General features: G+C 41.6%; 2 protein-coding genes across 8 annotated transcripts; one reads left to right on the forward strand and one right to left on the reverse strand.

Moving 5' to 3' along the window:
• Positions 1-9,236: 9,236 nt before the first annotated feature.
• Positions 9,237-18,070, reverse strand: ushbp1 (Usher syndrome 1C binding protein 1). 4 transcript variants are annotated; one of them, XM_088313253.1, is made up of 14 exons: positions 17,876-18,070; positions 16,789-16,991; positions 16,534-16,670; positions 14,641-14,804; positions 14,362-14,538; positions 13,819-14,066; positions 13,029-13,169; positions 12,836-12,924; positions 12,609-12,720; positions 12,299-12,536; positions 10,662-10,820; positions 10,079-10,176; positions 9,591-9,713; positions 9,237-9,503 (listed from the first exon to the last, which is right to left on the reverse strand). In XM_088313253.1, exons 1-14 carry the CDS (start codon positions 17,879-17,881, stop codon positions 9,338-9,340), a joined length of 2,061 nt encoding a protein of 686 aa, XP_088169379.1. In that variant the 5' UTR covers positions 17,882-18,070; the 3' UTR covers positions 9,237-9,337. The 4 variants fall into 4 exon arrangements, with proteins under 4 accessions (XP_088169379.1, XP_088169378.1, XP_088169380.1 ...); XM_088313252.1 differs by having other exon boundaries at positions 12,609-12,723; XM_088313254.1 differs by having other exon boundaries at positions 12,609-12,723; positions 17,865-18,070.
• Positions 18,071-18,785: 715 nt separating this feature from the next.
• Positions 18,786-23,082, forward strand: babam1 (BRISC and BRCA1 A complex member 1). 4 transcript variants are annotated; one of them, XM_088313336.1, is made up of 10 exons: positions 18,990-19,094; positions 19,618-19,758; positions 19,915-20,051; positions 20,944-21,002; positions 21,091-21,211; positions 21,547-21,625; positions 21,704-21,728; positions 21,813-21,942; positions 22,157-22,243; positions 22,774-23,082. In XM_088313336.1, the coding sequence occupies exons 1-10, from the start codon at positions 19,034-19,036 to the stop codon at positions 22,972-22,974; spliced, it is 1,041 nt and encodes a 346-aa protein (XP_088169462.1). In that variant the 5' UTR covers positions 18,990-19,033; the 3' UTR covers positions 22,975-23,082. The 4 variants fall into 4 exon arrangements, with proteins under 4 accessions (XP_088169460.1, XP_088169461.1, XP_088169462.1 ...); XM_088313334.1 differs by lacking the exon at positions 18,990-19,094 and adding an exon at positions 18,786-18,952 and having other exon boundaries at positions 19,621-20,051; XM_088313335.1 differs by lacking the exon at positions 18,990-19,094 and adding an exon at positions 18,799-18,952 and having other exon boundaries at positions 19,618-20,051.

Raw genomic sequence — 23,082 nt, forward strand, 5'->3', positions numbered from 1 at the left:
GTTCGGTCTCCCTCTTTAGGGAGAGTAAGCGTGTGTTTGTGTGCTCAGGGATTTGACACTGCTATTCATGCCCCGCCGTTGCCATGACGCCGGATGCCTTATAAGGCCAACAGAGTCAAAGAGCACAGAGTGGGCCACAGCCACAGCACACACAGAGTCATAGAGAAAGAATGCCTGACTGGCTGCCTGTTTCCCCCCTGACCTCGGGCCATGGAGAGAGCAGGAGGAGTTAACCCCAACACTGCCACAAGACAAAGAGGGGCGTGTGGTGGGGGGGCGAATGGCGTGGACTCGTCACACCGAGCGTATGGCACCTACACTTGATGTTCCCTACTCTGCTCTAATCCTCAAGACTTCCTGCGACATTGTTGACCCAATAATATCAGCGAGGGCCTGTTGTTGTTGTAGTGTGACTTGTGAAAAGGTTATATGATAAGGGCCCGGCTCCTTTTCACACCTGCTGCTCACACTCACTCGTACGCCTCCTCACAAGGGGGCAAGAAGGCCCCCAACACACCCTGCCTGCACTCGCAGCGCTGCTGGTCACAAGTTCCTCGGGTGTTGTCACATGAACTATTTTACTTTTGGAAAAAAACTATGTCGAAATTAGAAAAACGTTAAAGTCTCCACACTGTATTTTCCGATACGTAACCAAACCACAAATATAATTTGATACGTTCGGGTTCTTATACTGATAAATAATAGAAATAAAAGCATATTGTGTGATTATTTTGAATACAAAGAATAGTATTGTAGTAAGAAAACATGTCACGGAAAACATTTGTCACCTTGGCGGTAGAACGGAATTTTCTTTGCATGTTTCATTCCAAAGGTCATGTAAGGTCAAAATAAACAAGAAAAACTTGCATGCATTCCAAATCGTTAGCCTAATATAAGAATGGCCTCATTTCTAATTTTCTCACACGATAAAAAAATAACAATGTGCTTACTGAAAATTGTTTTGTTTTTTTCCCATCATGTCGCTGTAGATTTAAAGTCATCTTTTTTCCAACACGTCAACGAGACCAACCAAATGAAACGAAAGCAAATGCAATATTCATCACTGCTTCAAAGTTTTCTCATCACAAGGTTGTGCAGAAATGTTGCCTGAATGGGGAAACCTTTTCCTTTCATAGCAACATTCTTTGCATCCGAAGAGAAACTCCTGTCAAAAGAACTCACATTAAAAAGTAAAGCTGTCACAACATGATGTCGTTTTTCCTCCAACGAGGCTCAAGTTGATTGAGGCTTTGGACAGTGAATATAAGGTAACTTTAACCTACATCTGTCACAGCGAGACTCATTGTGCATGGGTAGAGCTTTTGTTTATTGGAGAGGTTATCAGGGGCCGGGCTAAGCTGCAAACTGAATTAGTGCTGTCTTTTAAGCTGTTGCGTATCAGCCATAGTGGACCGGGTGCCATATTCATCTTTGTCAGCTCACATTTAGCTCCGTCACAAACAAAAGGGAAAATGAGATCCTGTTAACACATAAAAAAGATTTCAGGGTAAAGAGACAACCTGATTTTACCATGGAATAAGATTTTTTAATTTAAGTGGCCATAAACCTCCACTGAATAGGGATTAAAGCCTACCTTCAACATTTTAATTAATTTCAAAAATATTATGAGGAAATATCACAAAATGTCTTCTTGTTGCTCGTACAATGTGAGGTGAACTTGAGACACGCTGCATACAAAATTGTATCGCTGCAGACAATCGCAGAAGTCGAGAGTAGTACCAAGATTGACCTGAAGAGGCAGCATAGCGCCATTAGGCATCCAGACTGATGTGAAATGTAAGAGAGGCAGCTAGGCGCAGCAGTAATTGAACTAATTGTGGTTTCAAATTCTTCTTATTTTTGACTTAGGAGACAAACACTCAACATAGCCAGCCGCTTCTCTGGAGTCCGGGGCGCAACCCAACATGGTGTTGTTAACACATATGCGAGTGGAAAAACTGAACTATTTAACATTCGCGATGTCGTCCCAGCTGCTGTCTGAGCACATTAAGCAGAAATAATCACTCTTAAAAAATTACACACCGCAGGATAATCACACGGGATAATCTTTCAGTGACATCCGAGAATCTGGCCTTTCCTGAGTTAGATCGCAAGGGAGGGAAAATGTTCAAACTTAACTTGATTGTCGATATGCTGTGGGATCATTGACCTCTGGGTCAAGTTGTTGTCAAGGTTAGTGATGTGAAATTACGCCCCAAAAATAATTTTTACTCCTGCGGTCTCTTTGTTTTTTTTCTCCAATATTCAACCCATTTGTGTACGCCTCAGGTTTTGTGTGTGAATGCTAGCAGTCAAACAAGACTCACTTTGTGGTTATTCCTTAATTGCGCACAATGTATTATGTAAGTGTGGTGTTTGCTCTTTGAACCGCGAGTCAGGAATGCACTTGCGCTCAAATTGAAGTCGACTTTTTTGTAGTCGTCAAATTCTTAAAACAGTCAGGCGTCCACAAAACGGCAGTTGGCTTCACTTACTTGAGTATGCATGACCTGAACACAAACGCACACGCACACACACACACACGTGTTGTGCTATCTACGTACATACTCTACAGGTTTAACCAGTCGAAGGCCTGTGGCTCGTCGGACATGCTCCGCTGTGGCCGCTATTATCTTGACAGGAGAACACAAAAGCCCTTTTGATGATCAAGCATCTGAAAACATTTGCTAATGCTAGCTTTGTATGCGTGTTCAAACCCTCGGGTGAGCAAGGTTAGGAGAGCAGAGGTCAACATGTGGCAATGAAGCAGTGCGGCAGGAAGCGCATGTTCTTTGGTTTGGCCTGGAGTTGGGGGCATATAGCATGTGATCATCACACAAAAATCTGATCGTATGGTGCCTTTACACAATTATAAGATTGCTTTTGTAGTTATTCAAAAACATCTTGGTGTCTAATCAAAGGGCTGTGATTGCACATTATAAAGATAGTAATGCACTGACTAGGAGTGTGGAAGAAGAGTTTGATTGCCCTTTAACTCACATAAGTAGTTTTACGCATACAAGCACAAGCGCATGACTCACTGTTCCTTCCTTATTAGGCCCCCCCCTGCACCCTTTGCCCTAAAGAGCGACCTCTCTCTCTCTCTCTCGCTCTCTCTCTCTCTCACTCTCACTCTCACTCTCTCTCTCTCTCTCTTTCTGTTTTCTCTCACAACACCCTCCAAACAGAGGCCTTTGACCTCGAGCGAATGACTGAGCAATTGAGAATAAACAGGGCAAAGGAACCTGCTAAAGAAAAACATCTGCTGGGGTGAGCGCCAAGCAACACACGGCGTCCAATCAATAGCAGGCCTGCTCCGCATCCAGGACCTGCTGGAGGTGGTGGGAAAGTTCCCATTTGGTGTGTGTCCTTGTCATTCAAATCAGCTGCCTTGAGATGGCTGTGAACAAGGTATCAAGTCATTGTCCGTAGCTTTGTTGAATTGGTGGGATTTCTTTTGCCAGTCAATTGTGTCGTTTTTGGCGATCAAATATGTCACGGAACAGATGACCTTATACCGTCTGACACAGTAGAGATGGTTGGTCAATTGTCGGTGTGTGTTTATTAGAGTTTGGACTGGCACCCAAAATCCCTATTCACTATTCATGTCAACATGAACGAACCAGTTTTGATTCAACTCATTGTACGTTATTTTGCCCAAAAACATGTCCTAGCCCAATAAATGAAGTTTGGACACCCCTGGTTGAAATACAGACGCTAATCAGTTAGTTTGGGTTGAACTCATCTGAATTTGTCTACAAATGTATTTCTATTAACTTTTCACTATATTAACATTTACAATGAATTTCTCACAGTTTTTTAAACAGTATTGATATCAAATTGATCTATGTAATTGCATTTTTATTTTTGAAAACCGCATGAAAGTAAATTCACACATGAGTTTATGGGCTAAACTGCAGTGTTACCAAAGAAAAGCAAAGCAATTTGGCAACCCACTTCGGATTAGCAGATAGTACAATGTATTTTTCCAGTGTGCTTGATGTGGCCACATGGTGTTGATTACTTCCGATGAGAACACACGCTTGCTTGGTATAGAAAATACTGTACATGATAGGTATATATATTTGGAAAATTGGCGGGTATTAATTTAGAATCCTGTCGTCATCCCACCGAAGCGTCCTAACTGGACCACAGGAGGAGCATGTAGGGACCCTTCCGCCACCTCCCCCCAGCCAATCACCTGGGTCCAAAATGATGACGATTGGCAGGCTGTCAATATGGCCTTCGTGTATAATCCCGCAGAGAGACAGTCACCATGTAAAAAATTCTTAGACAGGGCATTAACTTAACACTCAGTGCAGCCACAACATTTTGTCAAGCTCTTGACTTCTCGCTTTCGTAAATCTTTGTTCCAATCTGCTCTGTCAGTGTGCCCTAGACATTGGCTAGAGGTCAAATCAGGGTTCTTAGGGCTATACTATGAACCTAATCTGCTCAGTGAAGATGACTCAAATGCTCTAACAGGATTAGAAGGCAGCCCCGCCCCACGCGGTCTTTCTTCTGTAAACACCTTAGTGCGGTAATCTAACGGCCACAAGCTGCCAAGTAACCTCATTAGCTCATCTCATCTGCTGCCGCTCCTGCTCTCGACGTTGATCTTATGTTTGCTTCAAAAAAACAACTTGCTCCCTCTTACTTATACGGCACATTTAACCTATATTTTATTTACAAGTCTGTGATTCATTCTGAAAAAAGTGCTTTATTTTGGGTTGTTCATGATTAAAATGTGGTCAGGTTTGTATACACTGGAAAACGTACTTTGTCCGTTGATTATTATTATTATTATTATTATTATCATTATTATTATTATTATTATTATTATTATTATTATTATTATTATTATTATTATTATTATTATTATTATTATTATTATGTTTGAATTCAGAAAAGTTTTTTCCCCAGAATATTTTTATCTAACTCCAGTCGCACCTCTCAAAATATTCGACTTTGGTGCTGCTTTGCATGTTTTGGAGCAATATATGCTGATAGGCAAAAGCAATATCTACTAATCCTAGTAAATTGTTGCTGTATGCTGTACAGTTTCATGGCTACCCACAGGTCACATGTCTCTCTCACTGAAAAATGCATGATTCTGAGATTTGGACTGAAATTAACAAAAATAATGAGTTCAGAATGTCATTTAGGCTCCAATGAATGAAACAATTTAAAAAGGTTTATCAATTTACTCTTAAAATAAAGCATCATATGTTTTACTTGATCTGGCACATGTGACAGTTTTAAAAATCAAATGTAGAGACATTTATTATGCAACAAGCTTCCAATTCTCTTAGTGCTGATAGGTCGGCATCCTGTGGCTCAGTGTTGTGAGTTGAGATTATGTAAACGGATGTTAAAGCACATTTGATTGAGTTGAAATATTTTTTCCTGTTGTTCATCACCTCGCTGACCTCTCCGTTAGCGCCATTGGCCCACTGGTGTCAGCTAAGTGGAGATCAGAGGGAGATGAAGGGAGAAAAAGAGGAGAAGCGGAGGGTGGGGATGGAGCTGTGACAGGTGAGCTAATGGCTTTAGGAGAGAAAGGCACGAGGGCACCGGCTGTGATCTCTTAACACAGATTACGGAGGGACAACTTATTAAAATGAGGATCGGATGCAGAGGAAATGAATTGACCTAAACCCCTGAGTCAATGCTCCCTCCCCCGTGTGAGCGTGTGCGTGTGTGTTTATAACCGCAGCTTGAAACATCTTAAATGGGCATTTTTGCTCTGTTGTGGGTGTGAACACAGCCAACTTGATTCATCGCTATTAAAAGCGGCTTCTCTCTTTCACTTTTTTAAAATTAGCTTGTGAGTAAGATGAAAATTGGTTTGTTTGAGTCCATGAAGGAGGTCAAAACGTTTATAAAGCGCCGTTGGCGGGTGTCGACACCCGAGCCCAATATTTTGCCATCCGCGCCTTGTGTGCGGGGACATATTTTGAGTACGGATGGCGCTGCGCCACCGCCGCACAGTATGAAACGTGTTTGATGATTTTGCCGCTCAGGTGCCATCAGCGCTAGGTGGGATGGTTGGGGACAGAAGCCAACCTCACACAACTATTTTCCATCGTACGCTCTCCATACACCAAATATGGCGGCGTCCTGCGAGTATATTTCAGAGGCACGCTGGGAGGACAAATTAGTTTATCTTTGGCAAGATTACACCAGCCTTTACTTTGCCAGGTCCCCAGAATATTGGGATAAGCACAAACGGGACAAGGAAATGCAACAGCTTTTTGGCTTCGAGGTCACTTGAATCTAACATGGAGGTCGCCACCTTGAATGATCACATGATCCCAAACACGTGATCAACACAACTTTAAGCAGCTATTCCAAAGGTGCCTCGTTTGTGGTGAACAGTTGCCGACTTCAGGAACTGCAGTCAGACCTCAATAATGTCCATATGTGACACAACAATGAAGGCAAGCTCCCTCATCTGCTCACAGTTGCTGGAACAGTGTAAACATAAGTGAGAAGCAATGGGGTAGGCGCAAGGGCACACAGTGGTACTCAAGTGTTCAGATAATGCTGTCAGTGACCTTCGACTGGTGCATGTGAAAGCAGGGCCACCGGAACTAAACGTTCACACAATAAGACACTGATTTGGACCAACATTTACAAACTGTTAACCATTTCCAGAATGTTGGCATACGTAAAACAATTTTAAAAAACAATGTTTGACCATTAGATTATCCACAGACTTCTTGAATAACAGCGATAAAAGCTGCTAAAAAGGTTTTCACTGTTTAAACTCACTCAGGGGTGAAAATTGCCAAATTATCATTTCAGAATAACCCAAAATGAAGCGAAAAACTTTTAGAGCCATTGATAAAATGTAAAAAGTACTGTACATTAAAAATGACGGTAAAAGGCTTTGAGAGAAGTGGATGAATAATGTGTTTATTGAAAAGAGATGCTGAAAGGAATTTGGAACCAACCAATGGAAAAAGCATATCACTGCTTTCACTATTTCAATGGTGCAAATTGACAATATTTTCTTGGGCCCCTTATCAGTCTACACGGACCCTTAGAATAATCAGCACATTTCTTCCCCTTATGGTGCCCCTGGACTTGTACACTAAAAAGAACTAAAAAAATGACTTTTACTCTCATAATATTGGGCCTTTTCCTTGAAAAACATGACTCTGTTCTTATAAACTAACACATTTTCTTCTAATAATAACTAAAAAAACTTTATTCTCTTAAAATTGCAATTTTAATCTTATTGTGTAATATCATTGTTATTGCACTGTGGTTCTAATACGCCCATGTAAAAAGAACAAATGTAAACAAAAAACTTAAAATATTAACATGACACAATTATATATTTTTTACATTGATCAAAATATATGAATGATATAAAATTCATTATAATTGAATTTTTTTTCGTAATTTGGTAGAATGACTAAAATACAGTAAAATAGTAGATATTTTACCATTTGGAATAGACAAACATACACATAAAAACATTTTAAAACTAATACCAATAACCTTGTCCAAAACAAGTTAAACTGCTACACTGAGTTTGACCACAGCTGATTTCTTAAAATAATGATTCGAACCTCAACGTGACGAGAACGTGACACCAGTATTATAATAAAAGGTCAACCGCATATTTCCACATGATCTTCCCTTTGATACGACTCTCAAAAAACCTTTGATGAACTTAAATGTTGGACACATACATCTTCAAGAACGGGCACACGAGGACAATAAGAATTGTATCATCTACTCTAATGGCAGCTATTACAACAATAGCGACGGTGACCTGAACTTACGGGGGGAGCAGGAAGGACAAGGCCTTTACGGTGACCTTTGCTCGGGAAACGGCAGCCCGGCCAAGAGTCAGGGCGCCAGGGACTCGCCATCTCGTCTGCCACTGTCAAGCCTCAATTCAAGACACAGCACAACAGCCAGGCATCGCTATGACCCCGTGGGTGTGACACCCAACCTTTGCCTTAACCTCCTGACCGCCGTCCACAGCTGCGGCTGACCTTAATGGCTGGGACAGGGCACAGGGTCGGCCTGAGGGAAATGGAGTGAGATGATTGAGAGATGAGTTGCGAGATTGGCCTTGGTTACTTACCACTTTCGAGTGGGGGCTGAGTGACAAACTACGTCATGTGGCACACTTTGCAACTTTGTTGCTTTAATAAGAGACATTTGCAACAATTAAGTTTGAGACACCTTATGCTACAATCTGCGCTAAAAGTGCTCATGTTCATAGAATAAATGAGTTAACCTTAACTCTAACAACCTAACTTCCTAATGCAATTATTTTAAGTCAACCACCAAATATTTGTTGAAATATGTTCTACGTGCCTCCTCTGGTCAAAACACAGCATTCCGATTAATATTGCTTGTGTGAATTATGAGTTAAAACAGTCAATTATTTTGGTTAATCTTATGGGACGGCCATTTCGTCACTTCCTGTCGACTGAAGATGACACAGTTGCTCAGGGTTCAACAAACGACCAATCACATCTCATCTGTTTTCTGAATCTGAGCCAGGATTGGTCGTTACCAGTGGGTTTACTTCCCCGTCAGCGCCTTGTCGTTCTCGCACACACCCACGGCACAAGACACCACAAGATTATAAGATTTATTACATCCCATGGATTTTGGCATAAAAGAATCTCAACATTTATACAAAACTTGTCTCATGTCTTCAATGGCAATACAATTATTTACAAATCAGGGCAACTAAAAACTAATTTTACAAGTTCAACTACATTTTGAGAATTTATGAAATGTTGTGGGTGTCAAGGTGGAAGCCTGGTAAGCATGTAGGCCTGACAATACAGAGCTTGTGGGTTTAAATCCGGACTCAATGTATTTTATGGGTATATGTTATAACTTATTGGTAACAGTATGCATTGTCTGCATGTGTGATCCAAAAAGGTTTGTTCATCCTCTATATATTCCGGCACAGTTAGGTTGTGCCATTTCCCCATCACGTAGAACTAGACCACAATCACAGTTGCTCAGGTAACAACCAATCAACTGTTATGTCATTTTCAGTTGACAGAAGTGAAAAAATAGCCGTCATCTGAGAGGTACAAAAAACAGGTGAATTTTACTGCTTACCTCATAATCCACAAACACATTATTTATGAGAATATGAATTCTACCACAATGGATGAACAACTCGTGTTCTCCAAGTGTTCCTGTGATGAATGCACATCATTTAAGCTGCTTTTGCACATGCGTGCAGTAGGTTGTTTGGAGTATTTTTAATACGAGACAAACCCTCCAAGCGTGACTTGAAGGAAACATCGTTCAACATTCAGTTAGTTTGGCTCTGCGACGCATTATCGGATCACAGAACAGTCTCTTCTCTCCACCATTCTGAATCTTCCCCCGTCGCCTTTGACGTTTCGCTCTGGATGTGCTGACTCTCCATTGTGGCTGCTAATTTCTGCTCCAGCTTCCACACCTGCTCCCTGTACTTTCTGCGAATGTGTCTGTACGAGCTCAAGGCCTTGCTGCAAGAGTGACAATGCAAGAAGATTCTTTTTCACTTCTGAAAGGTTTCAGCATTCTTTTGCCACTTTGGTTCGGACTTACTGTACCTGTGAGCTTGCGCAATCCGTGCGACGTGCTCATCACTGTCCCGACTGTTAGAGGCACTGTCTGGGAGTGCTGCATTCAGTGACTCATAAGCTAAGGCCAATCTCCTCTTGAGGGCTTGTTCCCTACAGGCCAAAAAGGAGAACAAGATGAATTGCAACATTTTTAGCTCTCAAGTATAATTATAAGAATTGGCTACGACAACACCCACATTTTGACTGCTGTGAATGTGAGTCCAGTTTTCTTATATTTGGACTGTGGTTGTGTTTCAGTGCATAAAAAGTGACCAAAATACTTTTTTTTTTTTTGGTCACATTTTTTTTTTTAGTATTCGGTCAAAACTCACTAACTGTCACGAAAAACAAATCATGTTCTCTGATTCACCTGATGCATAGAACCACATGGTCTTGTTCAAAACCAATGAACAGAAGTTGGAGCACATTTTCAGGTAATGTGACATTATGCCAAATCAAAAGTGGATGCACCTCACCTCTGAAGTAACGCCTGCAGTTCTTTTACTAAGGGCCTCGTCCTGAGCGCAGACACGTCACCATCACCGCATACTTTATCGGCAGTCTTGCAGAGCCGCTGAGACGGAAACAAAAACATTGAAAAAAAAAAATAATAATTTAAAACATGATCACATATTGTCAAGAGATGAAATTATATGCAGTCTCTGAATTGCCTTTGCAAAGATGCAAAATGTAATATTGCGTATTCGTGTAAGTTTAACTTATAATGACCGAATCACAATCCATTTAAAACCGTGTCCGAATACTTTTTTTCCATAAAGTGTCTTACAATGTATTCTGCCACGTCCTTGTCCTTTGACAGTGGCAGAGGTGTGAAGAGCAGCTCTAATCTAAAGACCTTGTTTGACCAAAATATCCCTCTCGGCCTGGAGGGATTCTCTGCTTTGGTAGCTAGATGTATGATTTCCCAGGTGGGACACCCAGATTCGAATCGGGTCTGTCACAAAAGACCAACGTCCTGCTCCCTCTTGTGCACTTCACCTTGACTTTGTATCACTTGAAAAAGTAACAGAAAAGTGCGCTGCTGTTCATAAAGTCTACCTGTTGTTCAGTCTTACAGTCCTCCAGCTCCTCTCGGAGGCTTTCAGGTACTCTTGCTCCAGATGCTTCCTGTGCTTTTTGGGCCACCACACTCCACTCCAGACACCTCAGTTCTTTCTCCTTCAGACGGATCAGAGCACGGAGATCCGACATCTCCTCCTGAACAAGTAGCAAAAGCAGGCGCTAATATTATTTTGTCGACTGCATTTAGTAAAGAAACATACAAATGGACTAGACTGTTTTGAATGAACATTCTTTTTCCGAGCATTACTGATTTTTTTGCTCAATATTAACATGTTATATGAACACATTTTCTCTATTTACATTTTACATTCTATCCATCCACCCATGTAGTTATCCTAAGGTGGAGGTTAGCTGGACCCAATCCCAGCTGACTTTGGGCAAGAGGCAGCGTGCACCCGGCACATACAGACAAACAGCCATTTTTCAACGACCCTACCAGACATTTTGGGGAAATTTGGATGGAAGCCGTCAAACTTAGTGAAATCCCGCTCAAGCACAGGGAAATTTCCCACATGAAGGCCTGAGTGAAATTTGAATGGCAAACCGCAGATCTGTGGGTCAGACGTGATGAGTGCGACAAAAAGCAATGGGCTATCATGTCATTTTAAAGGGGAAGTCAACTCAAAACAATTCTTTGCCATAATAGGCTCGGTGCCTTCACTAATCTAAACATGGCATTCTGGTTAATATTACATTTGTGGAATATGAGTTAATGTATAAAAACGGGTGGATTGTACTGCTTAACCCACATTCCACAAATGCAATATTGTTCAGAATGCCATGTTTCACTAGTGGGTCTGCATAGGACATATTCATGTTAAGAATTTGGGGGGGGGGTGTCTTTGCCTTTAAATGTTTTCGTTTTTAATGTAACTGTAGGACCGCCAAGCATCCTTTAAATCAAACCTAAAATTTCTTTCAAAATATAAAATGTCAATCCACGTGTCTTTGCAGCAAGACATCAAGTATTTGAGGAGTTCATTGATCTCGACTAGTGGTTCTCAAATGAGAGCACTTCAGGGGGTAATTAATTGAGATTTTAAAATACATTTAAAACGTAGCATACGTTTAAGAAATATCACTTGTTACAGCCGTTGCCTTCCTGCCATCGAGAATAACCAAGATCCTCAGTAAAGCACAAGTGCAAGCATCTCAAAAATGTCTCACTCCATGCAAACATTCTCAGATTAGTGCAACAATGCAGTGATCACTATTGACACTTCGTAATGTTGTTAGACTTTTTTTGTAATTACTAAGACATTTTTTTCAGCAGATCTGTTTTTATTGAAATTAATGTTTTCTTTTTTTGAGAGCAGATCCTTATTATCCCAAACTTGATACTGAGCATTATTTTTACATGCACAAATAATACTTTTTCTTTTTTTTTTTTTTTTTTAGTTTTCTTTCTTCTTTTTTTCATTTCCAAATCATTCTAGAGATAGGCTACAAATGGAGTTACAAGGTTTAATAAATCAGACACTGATAGCACCGGACTCTGTTTTGAGTCCTTTTTTTTCATCCAAAAATGCTTTGTGCTGCTTAGGGGGCACTTGGCTGAAAAATATTTGACAGGCGGTACATCAATGAAAAAGATTGACAACCACTGATCTTACCCTGGCTGTGATCAGCTCATGGAACAGAGACGCCTTATCTCTCTTGCTCTCAACAGGCTTACTGTTATCTTTGGATAAGTGTCCCACTCTCAGTCCAGCGGTGTAACTTGCATGTTGGCTCATTTTAACATCTACTTGATGTGGACGTGGCTTTGGGAGGCAAATGGCCGCCCTGTCTCCTTTCAGCTGCTCAATTAGCTGACGGAGCGCAACCTCTCGATCAGTTAGTTCTGGAGTTCTGGAGTTGAAAATTCAAAATTATTTTGCCAATGATCAAATTAGAGTGCCAGGGAGTCCTTCAAAACATCACCTCTGCACTGAGTGTCTTTCCATCTCCTTGGTGAAGGAAGTTGACAACTCCTCACTTCCCAACTTCCTGTTCTGAGATGATGGACTGCCAGGCTGCTGCTTGTTATCGACTTCTGCTGAAGACAAGAAAACACAACAGTTGGTGTTTGCGATTGACAAGCACACACACAATGCATGTCGTGTACATGAGTGTTCCCTGTGTCGGAAATATTAAAAAAATTCAAAGACCTGCATTGTCGGATAACACAGGAATGCTTTGTTTCCTCTGAGCATCGTAAAGCGACAAGAGTTCACTGTAGGCCTCTTCACACTCTTCACTGGTCAAACAAACAAAAAAAAAACGCAGCACAATTCTGATATGATTCCATGTTGCTGATAAGTGATAAGCATGTTACACAACAAGTGACATTGATTTGTGTACCAGTATCGGAGAGCCAAGTGCAAGGTAGAGCAGTCGGCCTCCAGTCGCTTTAGTGTAACACTGATCTGCTCATAATCTGTCCTCCTTCGCTCCAAGGCAAGAGTCAAACGCTCATTCCTGGCCTTCAGCTTCTCAATGTACCTGGAAAACACCAGAGGTGGGATGAATCGACACATGCGAAGTAACAAAGTACATATACTTCATTACTGTATTTAACATTTTCAAGTGTGAGCACTTTGAGGGTATATTTTTCTGACAACTAGTCCTTTATGAAATAAAATCCTTGCAGATACAATCGTCCCAGAAAACTGGAAGGTATTACAATGACAATTTTTACTTTGTCTATACTATCCGAACGTCTCAATATTTTTTTCTGTATGAATGAAGTTGTCATTGAAATAATGACACAAATGACACCATCTGTATATCGATGCGTTATCAGGATTGGACAAAAACTTCTTACAGACTTCCCCAGAACTAGTAAAGGTTGCAGGGCATGGGCAATGGAAAGATCCCTAAAAGTTTAAGACATAATGAACTAAATACAGATAGATAATTTTTGTTCTTTTAAGATGCATCTGTCAATGATGGGATGTGGTTTGGCTTGGCAAAAGTCTGAGCCCTACCCTACTAGGCTACTAAAATACTGCACTACTTTAAATCAAAATTCCCAATATTGTTTGATTTGCTTTGGTAGAAGAATATAATAGAGGTAATAATAGTAGTAGTTGTGGTTAATAATTAAGGATAATAATAGAATAATAAAAATTAAGTTGAAGTTGGTAGCTACCTGTTCAGTCGTTCAATCTCAGTCTCCAGGCCGTTGGGGCTTGAACAAGGACTTCCTGAGGCAACAAAGCTCAATGGGGAGCTCTCACCTCCCAAAGATAATGAGCCTCCTGCAGCTCTTCTGAGGAGTAAAGGAGAACCCGGAAAAGAGGACGAGGCCCGGTCTGCACTATGAGGCCCAGTGGTGCCTGAAGAAGATCTGTATGAAGGAGAGCAAATGGCTGATCTCCAGGCCCTCTGCTGACCAACCTGCTGGACAACACAAGAACTTTCACATGGACTAACTCAGATTTGAATATGATATATTGTAAAAAAATAAAATATATTTATCGTAAATAGCCACAAAAGTGGATGCCACAAATCCACTTATTTCCAATCATGTCCCCACCGTCCAACCCCGGTCCTCAAGGACCGCTTATCCAGCCTGCTTTGTATGTCTCCCGAACTGGTTAGGGGCCCTCGCGGACCAGGGTTGGACATCCCAGACTTATAGAGTGCATAGTCCAACTCCTATCGACAAAACAACAACAACAACAACAACAACCTCGCTCTTCCCTTCCTCCTCCACCTGGCTGATGCTGAGCGCTCTCTGCAGTTCTCCCACTTGCGCCTGCAAGGGCGGAGAGTCGACACGCTTTTCTGTGACAACCTCAAGGAATGTTTCCCTTGCCACATCAGATGGACAAGAAATTCCAAATTCCTTTTCCATCTCCTCCAAAATCTGCAGGAACCAGAAGACCCAAAGTGACGATAAAGACATGCTGACAATGACGCGTGATCACTTGGAAGCAGTTTAATATTGTATTTGTTGCTGCGCCCATACCTTAGTGGCCTGGGCCCAGCTGTCCTGAGCTGCCCTCAGATGCTCTTTGGGTTTGTCTCGGTCAGAGGATGTAATTGGAGCTGCCCAGGACCGTCTGCAGTTGATTGAGTCCTCCACAGCAGTCAGAGCGCCCTTGAGTTCTGTCCACATGACACTAGCGCCTCCTAGAGGAATAGATGTGAAGCTGATTTAGGAAGCCTCTCATATTCATGTTATGCAATGGTGAGGCTAGCAAAAAATGGCTAGCAAGGTCTATTTTACCATCCTAAACAGAAAAAAACATCAGAAGCTCTGACCAACATTTATATCTCCAACAGTCATTTTTTTATTAAATTGTACTCATTTATTCCTGGCATTTCTCTTGGCTGCTTCCTCTGTGACAGCGGTGTCAAACTCATTTTTGGGGATGGGCCAAATCATAGTTATAGTTTCCCTCAGAGGGCCGCTACGGCGTTACCGCGTACCGAAACAAACTGATGGTTAGCGAGTTTTGAAATCAGAAGCCAGGAAGTAATTGTTTGTTCAACAATTTATTTTAAAGGGGGAGGATTGCTAACAAATGAACGACAATATTTCAGATCTCAATGTGTTACGCTCAGCGGGTGGAGGAGCTAGAGGAGGACCCAAAATGCAGGGAAGCCGAGGCAAGGGTAATTTAAAGGGAATTTAATTAACAAAACCAAACCGAAAGGCAAACAAGGTACTTGGAGCAAACAAACATCACAAAGTGCAAAATAACAAAGAGTAACGAAACGCGGCTGGGCAGAACTAAACAGGGCTATGACACAGGGACAGGAATCGGGGATAAGCGACCGTGACGAGGAGACATAAAGCATGAAGGACGGACGACGGACGACGGACGACGGACGACGGACGACGGACGACGGACGACGGACGACGGACGACGGACGACGGACGACGGACGACGGACGACGGACGACGGACGACAGTGAAATCCAAAAAGGGCACCAGTGACATCAAAAAGGGTAATGCACCGCCAACGAGTAGTCAGTGAAGGAGGCTTAAATAGTGACGTAATTAGTGGGTTGACGAGAGACAGGTGCGTGGCTGACGAGCGCGTCTCTCCCGCAGCGAGGTGATCAAGGCGTCCATGAGTAACAGGTGCGTGGCTGGTGGGTGCGTCTCTCCAGCCAGCACGACACGCGCTGGAAGGGAACGCCCTCCACGCCAGTTGAACAAACGTAAACAAAAACAAGACATAACGGAAACGGATCATGACACAATGTTGTTAGAAGTGAAATAAATGTGTTCGAAACGGGAAGTTGACACACATGATTTCCCCTTTGCGGGCCACATAAAATCCAGATCTGGCCCCCGGGCCTTGAGTTTGACACCTGTGCTCTATGAGGTGATGTGAGTTTTTCCATCTTCTGATTCTGTGGTCAGGGCAAAACTTTTTACAGCCAAGTTGGACTAGCATGGATTAAGACAGCTAAGTGATAACTGATAGACGGCCTTTTATTTTATGTGTCTGTTTACAAATTACACACTGTATTAGTTTATCATCACCACATCATATTTGTACGGGCAACTTTCTGTCTTATTTTGTAAAAGGCAGTGGTCAACTCCTGTACATTTGATCAAGGACCCCCTGAAAAATCTCACAGTCGACACTCACAATGTCACAAAGTAAAAATGCTATTTTCTACAGTTACTCTTAATCATGGCCGCTAAGAAATGTTATTACTCTTATCCCTCTAATGGTGCTTCTGCGTCTGATATTCAAGTGCCACAGGTAAAACTTGTCCATCTCTTCTCTACTGCTCATCCTGGCCAGGATATTTACATGTGCACTCACATTCAGTCACTGCGATTCCACCACAACAATATCTGTGGCACTACATAGGCAACATTAAAAAGTGAGAGAAAAACCTTGGTAAGTTGGTGGAGGTCTACATTTGACATCAGAGGCAGTTTTCCTCTCTGGGGTTCTTCTCACTCGCCTGTGTGAAAGCAGGTCGGGAAATAGAGGGCTGGCTGGTCTTGGCGGTCTCAAATCACCCGGTTCGCTGCAGAAGAGCAGTTGTATGCTGCTTTAAGTAAAGGCAACTGTGATTATTGTGAGGTGAGCAACTATAGTCCCGACTTAACTTGATTAGATTCAATGACATCACCTCCTTCCACTACCTTGGTGCCTTCAGTGAGCCCATCTTCTTGTTGACTTCCGCAATGATGCTGAGCAGCCTGCCCACTTCAGTTTCACACTGAGCCAATTCTGCTGGTGAAGGCGCCACCTCAGAGTAACGACTTGTGTGGTCAAAGCGCGTTGTCAGCTCCTTGTCACTGCCAGACGCTGTATCCAGACTGTCACATCGGACCAAGCTAAACCGCTGCGAAACAATGTGGTATAGTTTTGAATATGTCAGGATTCATATTTTAATTTCTAAAATGTAATGATACCAGGTACAGACAACTTAAGGAATTATACAATATTATTGCTACACAGGGCAGAACAATCTCAGAGCCAACTGTTTGAAAGAGATGCCTTTCTTGATGTTTGTCTGCCACATTTATTGTAAATAAATTAAAGGAATTATTCATTAAGAAGCCTTTTAATTACTACCAGAGATTAAATATGTTGTGTTATTGGTGCCTATTGTTTTGAGCTGCGGAAGAGGGGGAAACTAAAACATCCTGTGTGCAATTTCCTGCCTCTACAAATAATTGGGCATCAAACAACTTTGTGCTATGCACAAAATTTAACCATGCACTTAAAAGTACAGCAATACAGAAACATTTAAGAGCAAATTTGCAGTTTATTACAAGTTTGATCCTTTGGGCAAAACAAATTATTTTTTTTATTTTTGCACAAGCTTTTGGTGACATATTTGAGGTCCTCATTCCAAGTGCATGCAGACAGAGAACAATAGGAATGCATTCCTGTTCTGCATGACTATCCCAAACATGCACTGGATGACATCCCAAGACTTAACATGTTCTCAAGCAAGCACACGTACATTATATGAAATATATTTACCTAAGTGTACAAATATTGATACACCAATATGAAAATTAAATATCTCGCTCAAGTTTTCAGATTTCAACATGATTTCAAGAGGATTTATTCTGTATACTCCTGCATTCGTTCATACGTTCGTCATTCTGTTTTGCCAGAGGTTGATTGAACATTAGTAGTAGTTACAGTTAATTAACTAGTTAAACGTTACTTATCATGTCACATTTAAAAACAAAGAGTAACTCACTTGAGACTTACCTCCATACTTGACAGTTGGTGCCAAAATGAAATTTCTGCCTTAGATGTCCCTTGATCACACTGCAAAACTCACGGAATAAGATATTAGACTGTCGCTGTCGCTGAAGTTATTTTGTACAGTTAAATGTTCACTATAACCACACTCTGCATATCTGCCAACCAGTGTATAGTGTGATGAATGAAGTCAGTGGAAAATCATCCCCACCCATTCCTTGTCACTTTGTGTCCCTTCCTGTTTTGTCCAGTTTTCAATTTCGTGCTTTTAAAATAGCCGGCTATGAAAATTGGTGTGAACGCAGGATGTGAGCAAATTAAGCAAGGGCTTCTTATAATGAATTAGTAGTTGTTCTATCCTCAAAATATAATATATTTTAATGGTATTTGGGTGTGCGTGTATGTATATATGCGAATGTGTCCGTGCGAATGAGCGAGTACGCGCGTGTCACCATTGTAGTTTGATCAATTTAGTTTAGTGTGTGTATATTTATCATGATGACAATCCTGACATTAACTTTCTAAATCCGAAACGTCTTTGAGTGCATATAAAGTACAAGTTAACTACACACATGCAATACATATAATTAGTTTTTTGTTTTTGATTGTTTTGCTATTCAGAAGTGCATATTCTCTCCGGGTGCTCCGGTTTCCTCCCACATTCCAAAAACACGCATGGCAGGTTGACTGGACACTTCTAAATTGCCCCGAGGTACGAGTGTGAGCGCGGATAGCTGTTTGTAAATGTGTGCCTTGCGATTGGCTGGCAACCAGTTCAGGGTGTACCCCGCCGACTGCCCGAAGACAGCTGGGATAGGTTTCAGCAACCCCCCCCCCAACCCTTGTGAGGAGAAGCGGTATACATAATGGATGGATTGATGGATGATATTTAGAAGCTTGGCGGAGGCGAGGTGCTATCTTTACGAAACTTCATTACCCACAATGCCCAGTGGCTTTACTGTTGTCATTTCCTGTACGGAAGTTCAAAACAAACGCTATCTGCTCTGTGTCGGCGATACATGGGATTATTTTCAATGAGTTCTACGGTTTTTGCATCATAGAATTATCGAAACCATTAATTTGGTATGTTTCCTTCTTACTTAAATCGTACGTCTTTTCGCAAGGTGCAAGTTTGCTCCTTAAAATTCCATTCAAGGCTAGCTAATGCTAACTGCTCATTTGATCTCTACCGAGCTGTCATCAAACGATACCATCATAATTAAATGTACAGTATTATTCATTTATTGTATATATGTTTTTTTCCCTACCTGCTCTTGCAGGGATGCCGGGTATTTCACACTCCATGCAGCACACTGCAAACAGTACAATATATGCAAACAATTCAACAACATGCAGTTTGTTGTGTGCTTTATACTATAATTAGTTTGAGCAGGGAACCGAATATCTGTATATTTGTTGTAAAATAGGTAAATCTCGTTTTTGAAATGCCTCCGCATGTTGTCCTTGTGGCTGCTGCCCACATTCCAATACATTCACATGATGTCAATTGAAGACTATATAATCCGTATAGGTGTGACTCACACTATATAGTATAAATGATGTTAGTACGAATGCTTGTTAGTCATTGTGTGCCCCACGAATGGCGAGCGACCAGTCCTGAATTGAATAGGTCATCTGTAATAGGCTCCAGCTCATACACAACCGGAATGAGGACAAGTGCTGGAGAAACTATACGGATGCATTAAATATCTGTCCAACAACCCACTAAAGTCTTGTTCTGAACTCAGCAGCTTGTGTATCCATGGAGACCCCTGAGCCTGGCCCTGCAGATGGCGAGGAGCGCCTGGTGGAGCTGCGACCACGAACCCGCTCCAACCCTGAAGGTGCAGAGGACCGGCGAAGCAGCACCGGTAGCCTCGGAGGCGGAGGTAATCCCAGTTTATCGCAACCGGCTGTGGGCAGCCGTGTCGAAGGCGAGGGCGAGGCCTCGACCAGTGACAGTCCTCCGTCTTCCACCACCACGACTATCTCTGCGACTGCGGTTCAGACTGTCGCCCCTGTTGTCGTCCCTACTGCCGCCACAGCTGTACAACATGCTTTGGCTGCTGCATGCAAGGAGAGGCCCAAACTCACGCCACAGCAGCCCACACTAGCAGCCTCTGTCCCCCCACCAGCAGAGTATCAAATCCGAGTTCCTCGTGTCAACTGTCCAGAGAAAGTGGTAAAATCACATGAGGGGTTGAGAAATTCTGGGAATTGTTAAAATTGGAAACTTTGCACCGAAAATAAGGGGAATAAACCAGGAATTTCCCAAATACATGGTTTGCTCATAACATGGAAATTAAATATAGTTGTGGAAAGTATATGCTATCTGAATTCTGACTGAAGCAATCAGATTTCATGCGAGAAAAGTTGAGTATGAAGAGGCCGCTTTAACAAAAATGTTTTTTTGACAAGCTCGAGGGGAGATTCTTTTTTTTCGGAGGGTGAGCTCTTGTTTAATATTTTGAATGGTACTTGGAGGCGTGCCTTTTTTGTTAATCTTTGAATGGGTTGGGTGACTTGGATTGGGGGGAAATGAGTAATATTTAACTCAACGTTCAAGTTTTTGTTGTAGAATAATATTTTAAATGAAAAAAATCTGTTGACAAGTCTGTGTTATTTTGCATCGTCTTATTTTCTTATGACAAAACAATACTTTGTCACTTAGTTTATCATTTCTAAAATTCCAAAGATTTACTGTATATTTTCAACCCCTTTGCATGAGGGGGTGACCCGGGATTGAGATTTTCATTCCATTATTAATAGTAATAATAATTTATTTATAAATTAAGAGTTATGTTCTGCAACAGGTGGAATTGTTTTCTGAAACGTCACAGCTATAAATTATAACGCATGGTAAAATCTATAATGTGCAACCTTTTATATGTCAAACCTAAAAACAAAAGTGAAAATATCTCTAAAACTCTATGTGCTATTAAAACAAAATAAAAGGCATTATTTAAATCAGCCTCCAAAATACATTTAGGGACACACAAAGGTAGCTCTGATTAAAATTTGTTGTTGACCAGTGACAAGATTAATACTAAGTGTGTTTTTTTCCCCCCCAATAGATCATCTGCCTGGACCTTTCCGAAGAGATGTGTTTACCAAAGCTGGAGTCTTTTAATGGGTATGCTCCTGTTATTCTAAACTTTCGGCAACCCATTGTAAGAGTAATGTTTTTTTTTTTTTAATTTTCATTGTGTATCTTTTTCCAGCTCTAAAACAAACGCCCTGAACATTTCCCAGAAGATGATTGAGATGTTTGTCAGAACTAAGCACAAGATTGACAAACGGCACGAGTTTGCTCTGGTGGTGGTTAATGATGACGCTCTGTGGGTGAGTCGGGGATTTTTTTTTTTTTTAATAGTATTATTATAGCCACTAACCTTTTTTTGCACCAAGGTGCTTTGGTATAGTTTTTTTTTTAATTCATCAAGAAAGAAATTTGGACTCAACAAGAAAACTCAAAATACATAAACAGTGGCTTTAGAAAGTCTGCCGGAACGCCTTTTTAAAGTTTTTGTGACTGGTATTTATTTGGACCTGTTTGCAGGTGTAAAGTTTTGAAATGATTAATTTTTGTCTCCCTTTTTTTTTTATACAGGTTTGTATAAACTTTTTAATATTCACTGACGAACCCCTGTTTTACAAAATGTTCCACTTTGTCTCAGCTCTCAGGCTTCACTTCAGACCCGAGGGAGCTGTGCAGCTGTCTGTATGACCTGGACACCAACATGTGTGAAACTTTCAGTATCCTTCCATTCATTGTCCATTCAGGTAGCTTTGGAATAAGTCCTTTTTAGTTGTAGCCTTAACTGTCCTCTCCAGACCTGGAAGATCTTCTCAGTGTCATGTAAGCACTCTCAGACCACATCTTCATTCCCAAAGGATTGTGTATGAAAATTATTTTACCAAGATAGGCATTTTCATTTAACAGTCGTCAGAAGATTGAGCTGCCGTCGATGGAGAATGTTCAGACTGTGCCGCCTCCCTATGTGGTGCGGACCGTGCTGATTTACAGCCGTCATGCTGGACAGCTGCAGCTCAAACCCTCTGAGGCTGTCAGTGTAAGTCGGATGGAGAGGCTCACCATCTCTTTGTGTAGTCTGTAGTGTACACACATTTTCACTTACTTTGACAATCATTTGGGTGGCAGGAGATCATTTGGAATGACTTTCGCTTTTGGTTTGTGTCCCACTGCATGAAGGAAAAACAAAAGACAATTTGACGTCTTCTAGCATGGCCACAACATCATATTAATTTCTTGTTTGTGTCCTTCAGAAAATGCTACAGTCTCCCTATTTTTTCTTCGATGTGGTCTACCTCCACAATGGCGTTGACGATCACGGCGAGGATCCAAGCTGGCGGGTGAGTTGCATGTTTTCAGTTTTGGTTGTCTAGCTCTTTTATGTGCCTTGTGATTGACTGGCAACCAGGCTCGGCTGTCTTCTGCCTTTCACCCAGAGTCACTTGGGTTAGGCTTCATTCAGCTTCCTGCGACTCTGAACACGATAAGCGGTCTAAAATACACGCGGATTGATGTGATACATGAAGAAGCGAAAGTCAAGATAAAATTCATGCATATGTTCGATTCAGGCATCTCAGTGATTTTTGGAATATATATATTGTTGTTAGCTCTAATAGCACTTACTGGCAACCAGTTGAGGGTGTAGTTTGCTGTTTGACCAAAGTCAGCTGCGATAGGCTCCAGCAACCCGCACGACCCTGCACCGAATAAGCGGTATTAAAGATGACACACACATCATAGATAATTTGAGGATGTTCGATGGGATACATTGTGGTGTTCTATCTCCACGCAATTGTAGAGCCTACACCATTTGTTGTTTTCTTGTTTCTTCACGTTCTAGTCCTTAATGTGTTTTGTTTTCTGTTTCCAGGACAACTACACGTCTTTCTGCAACCTGGACTCCAAGGGCATGTGCTATCGCTTTGAGGTTTCCTTGAGTGGACCCGCCATCGAGTTGCACAATTGCATGGCCAAACTTCTCGCTCATCCTCTGCAGAGGCCTTTCCAGTGTCACGCGTCATACAGTCTCCTGGAAGGAGATGAGGCGCAGGACGTTGAGGCCACTGTCTAGAAGGGGAGTTGTTTTGTAGGGAAATAAATGCACACTGTAAATAAGTAGACCAGCACCCGGATTGTAGTTCCTTCATTATGATGTCTAATAAAGAGCTGTCAAATGTTA

Source organism: Idiotropiscis lumnitzeri, chromosome 13, assembly GCF_059441095.1.
Source record: "Idiotropiscis lumnitzeri isolate Australia: NSW breed Sydney's pygmy pipehorse chromosome 13, RoL_Ilum_1.0, whole genome shotgun sequence".
Taxonomy (NCBI): Eukaryota; Metazoa; Chordata; class Actinopteri; order Syngnathiformes; family Syngnathidae; genus Idiotropiscis; species Idiotropiscis lumnitzeri.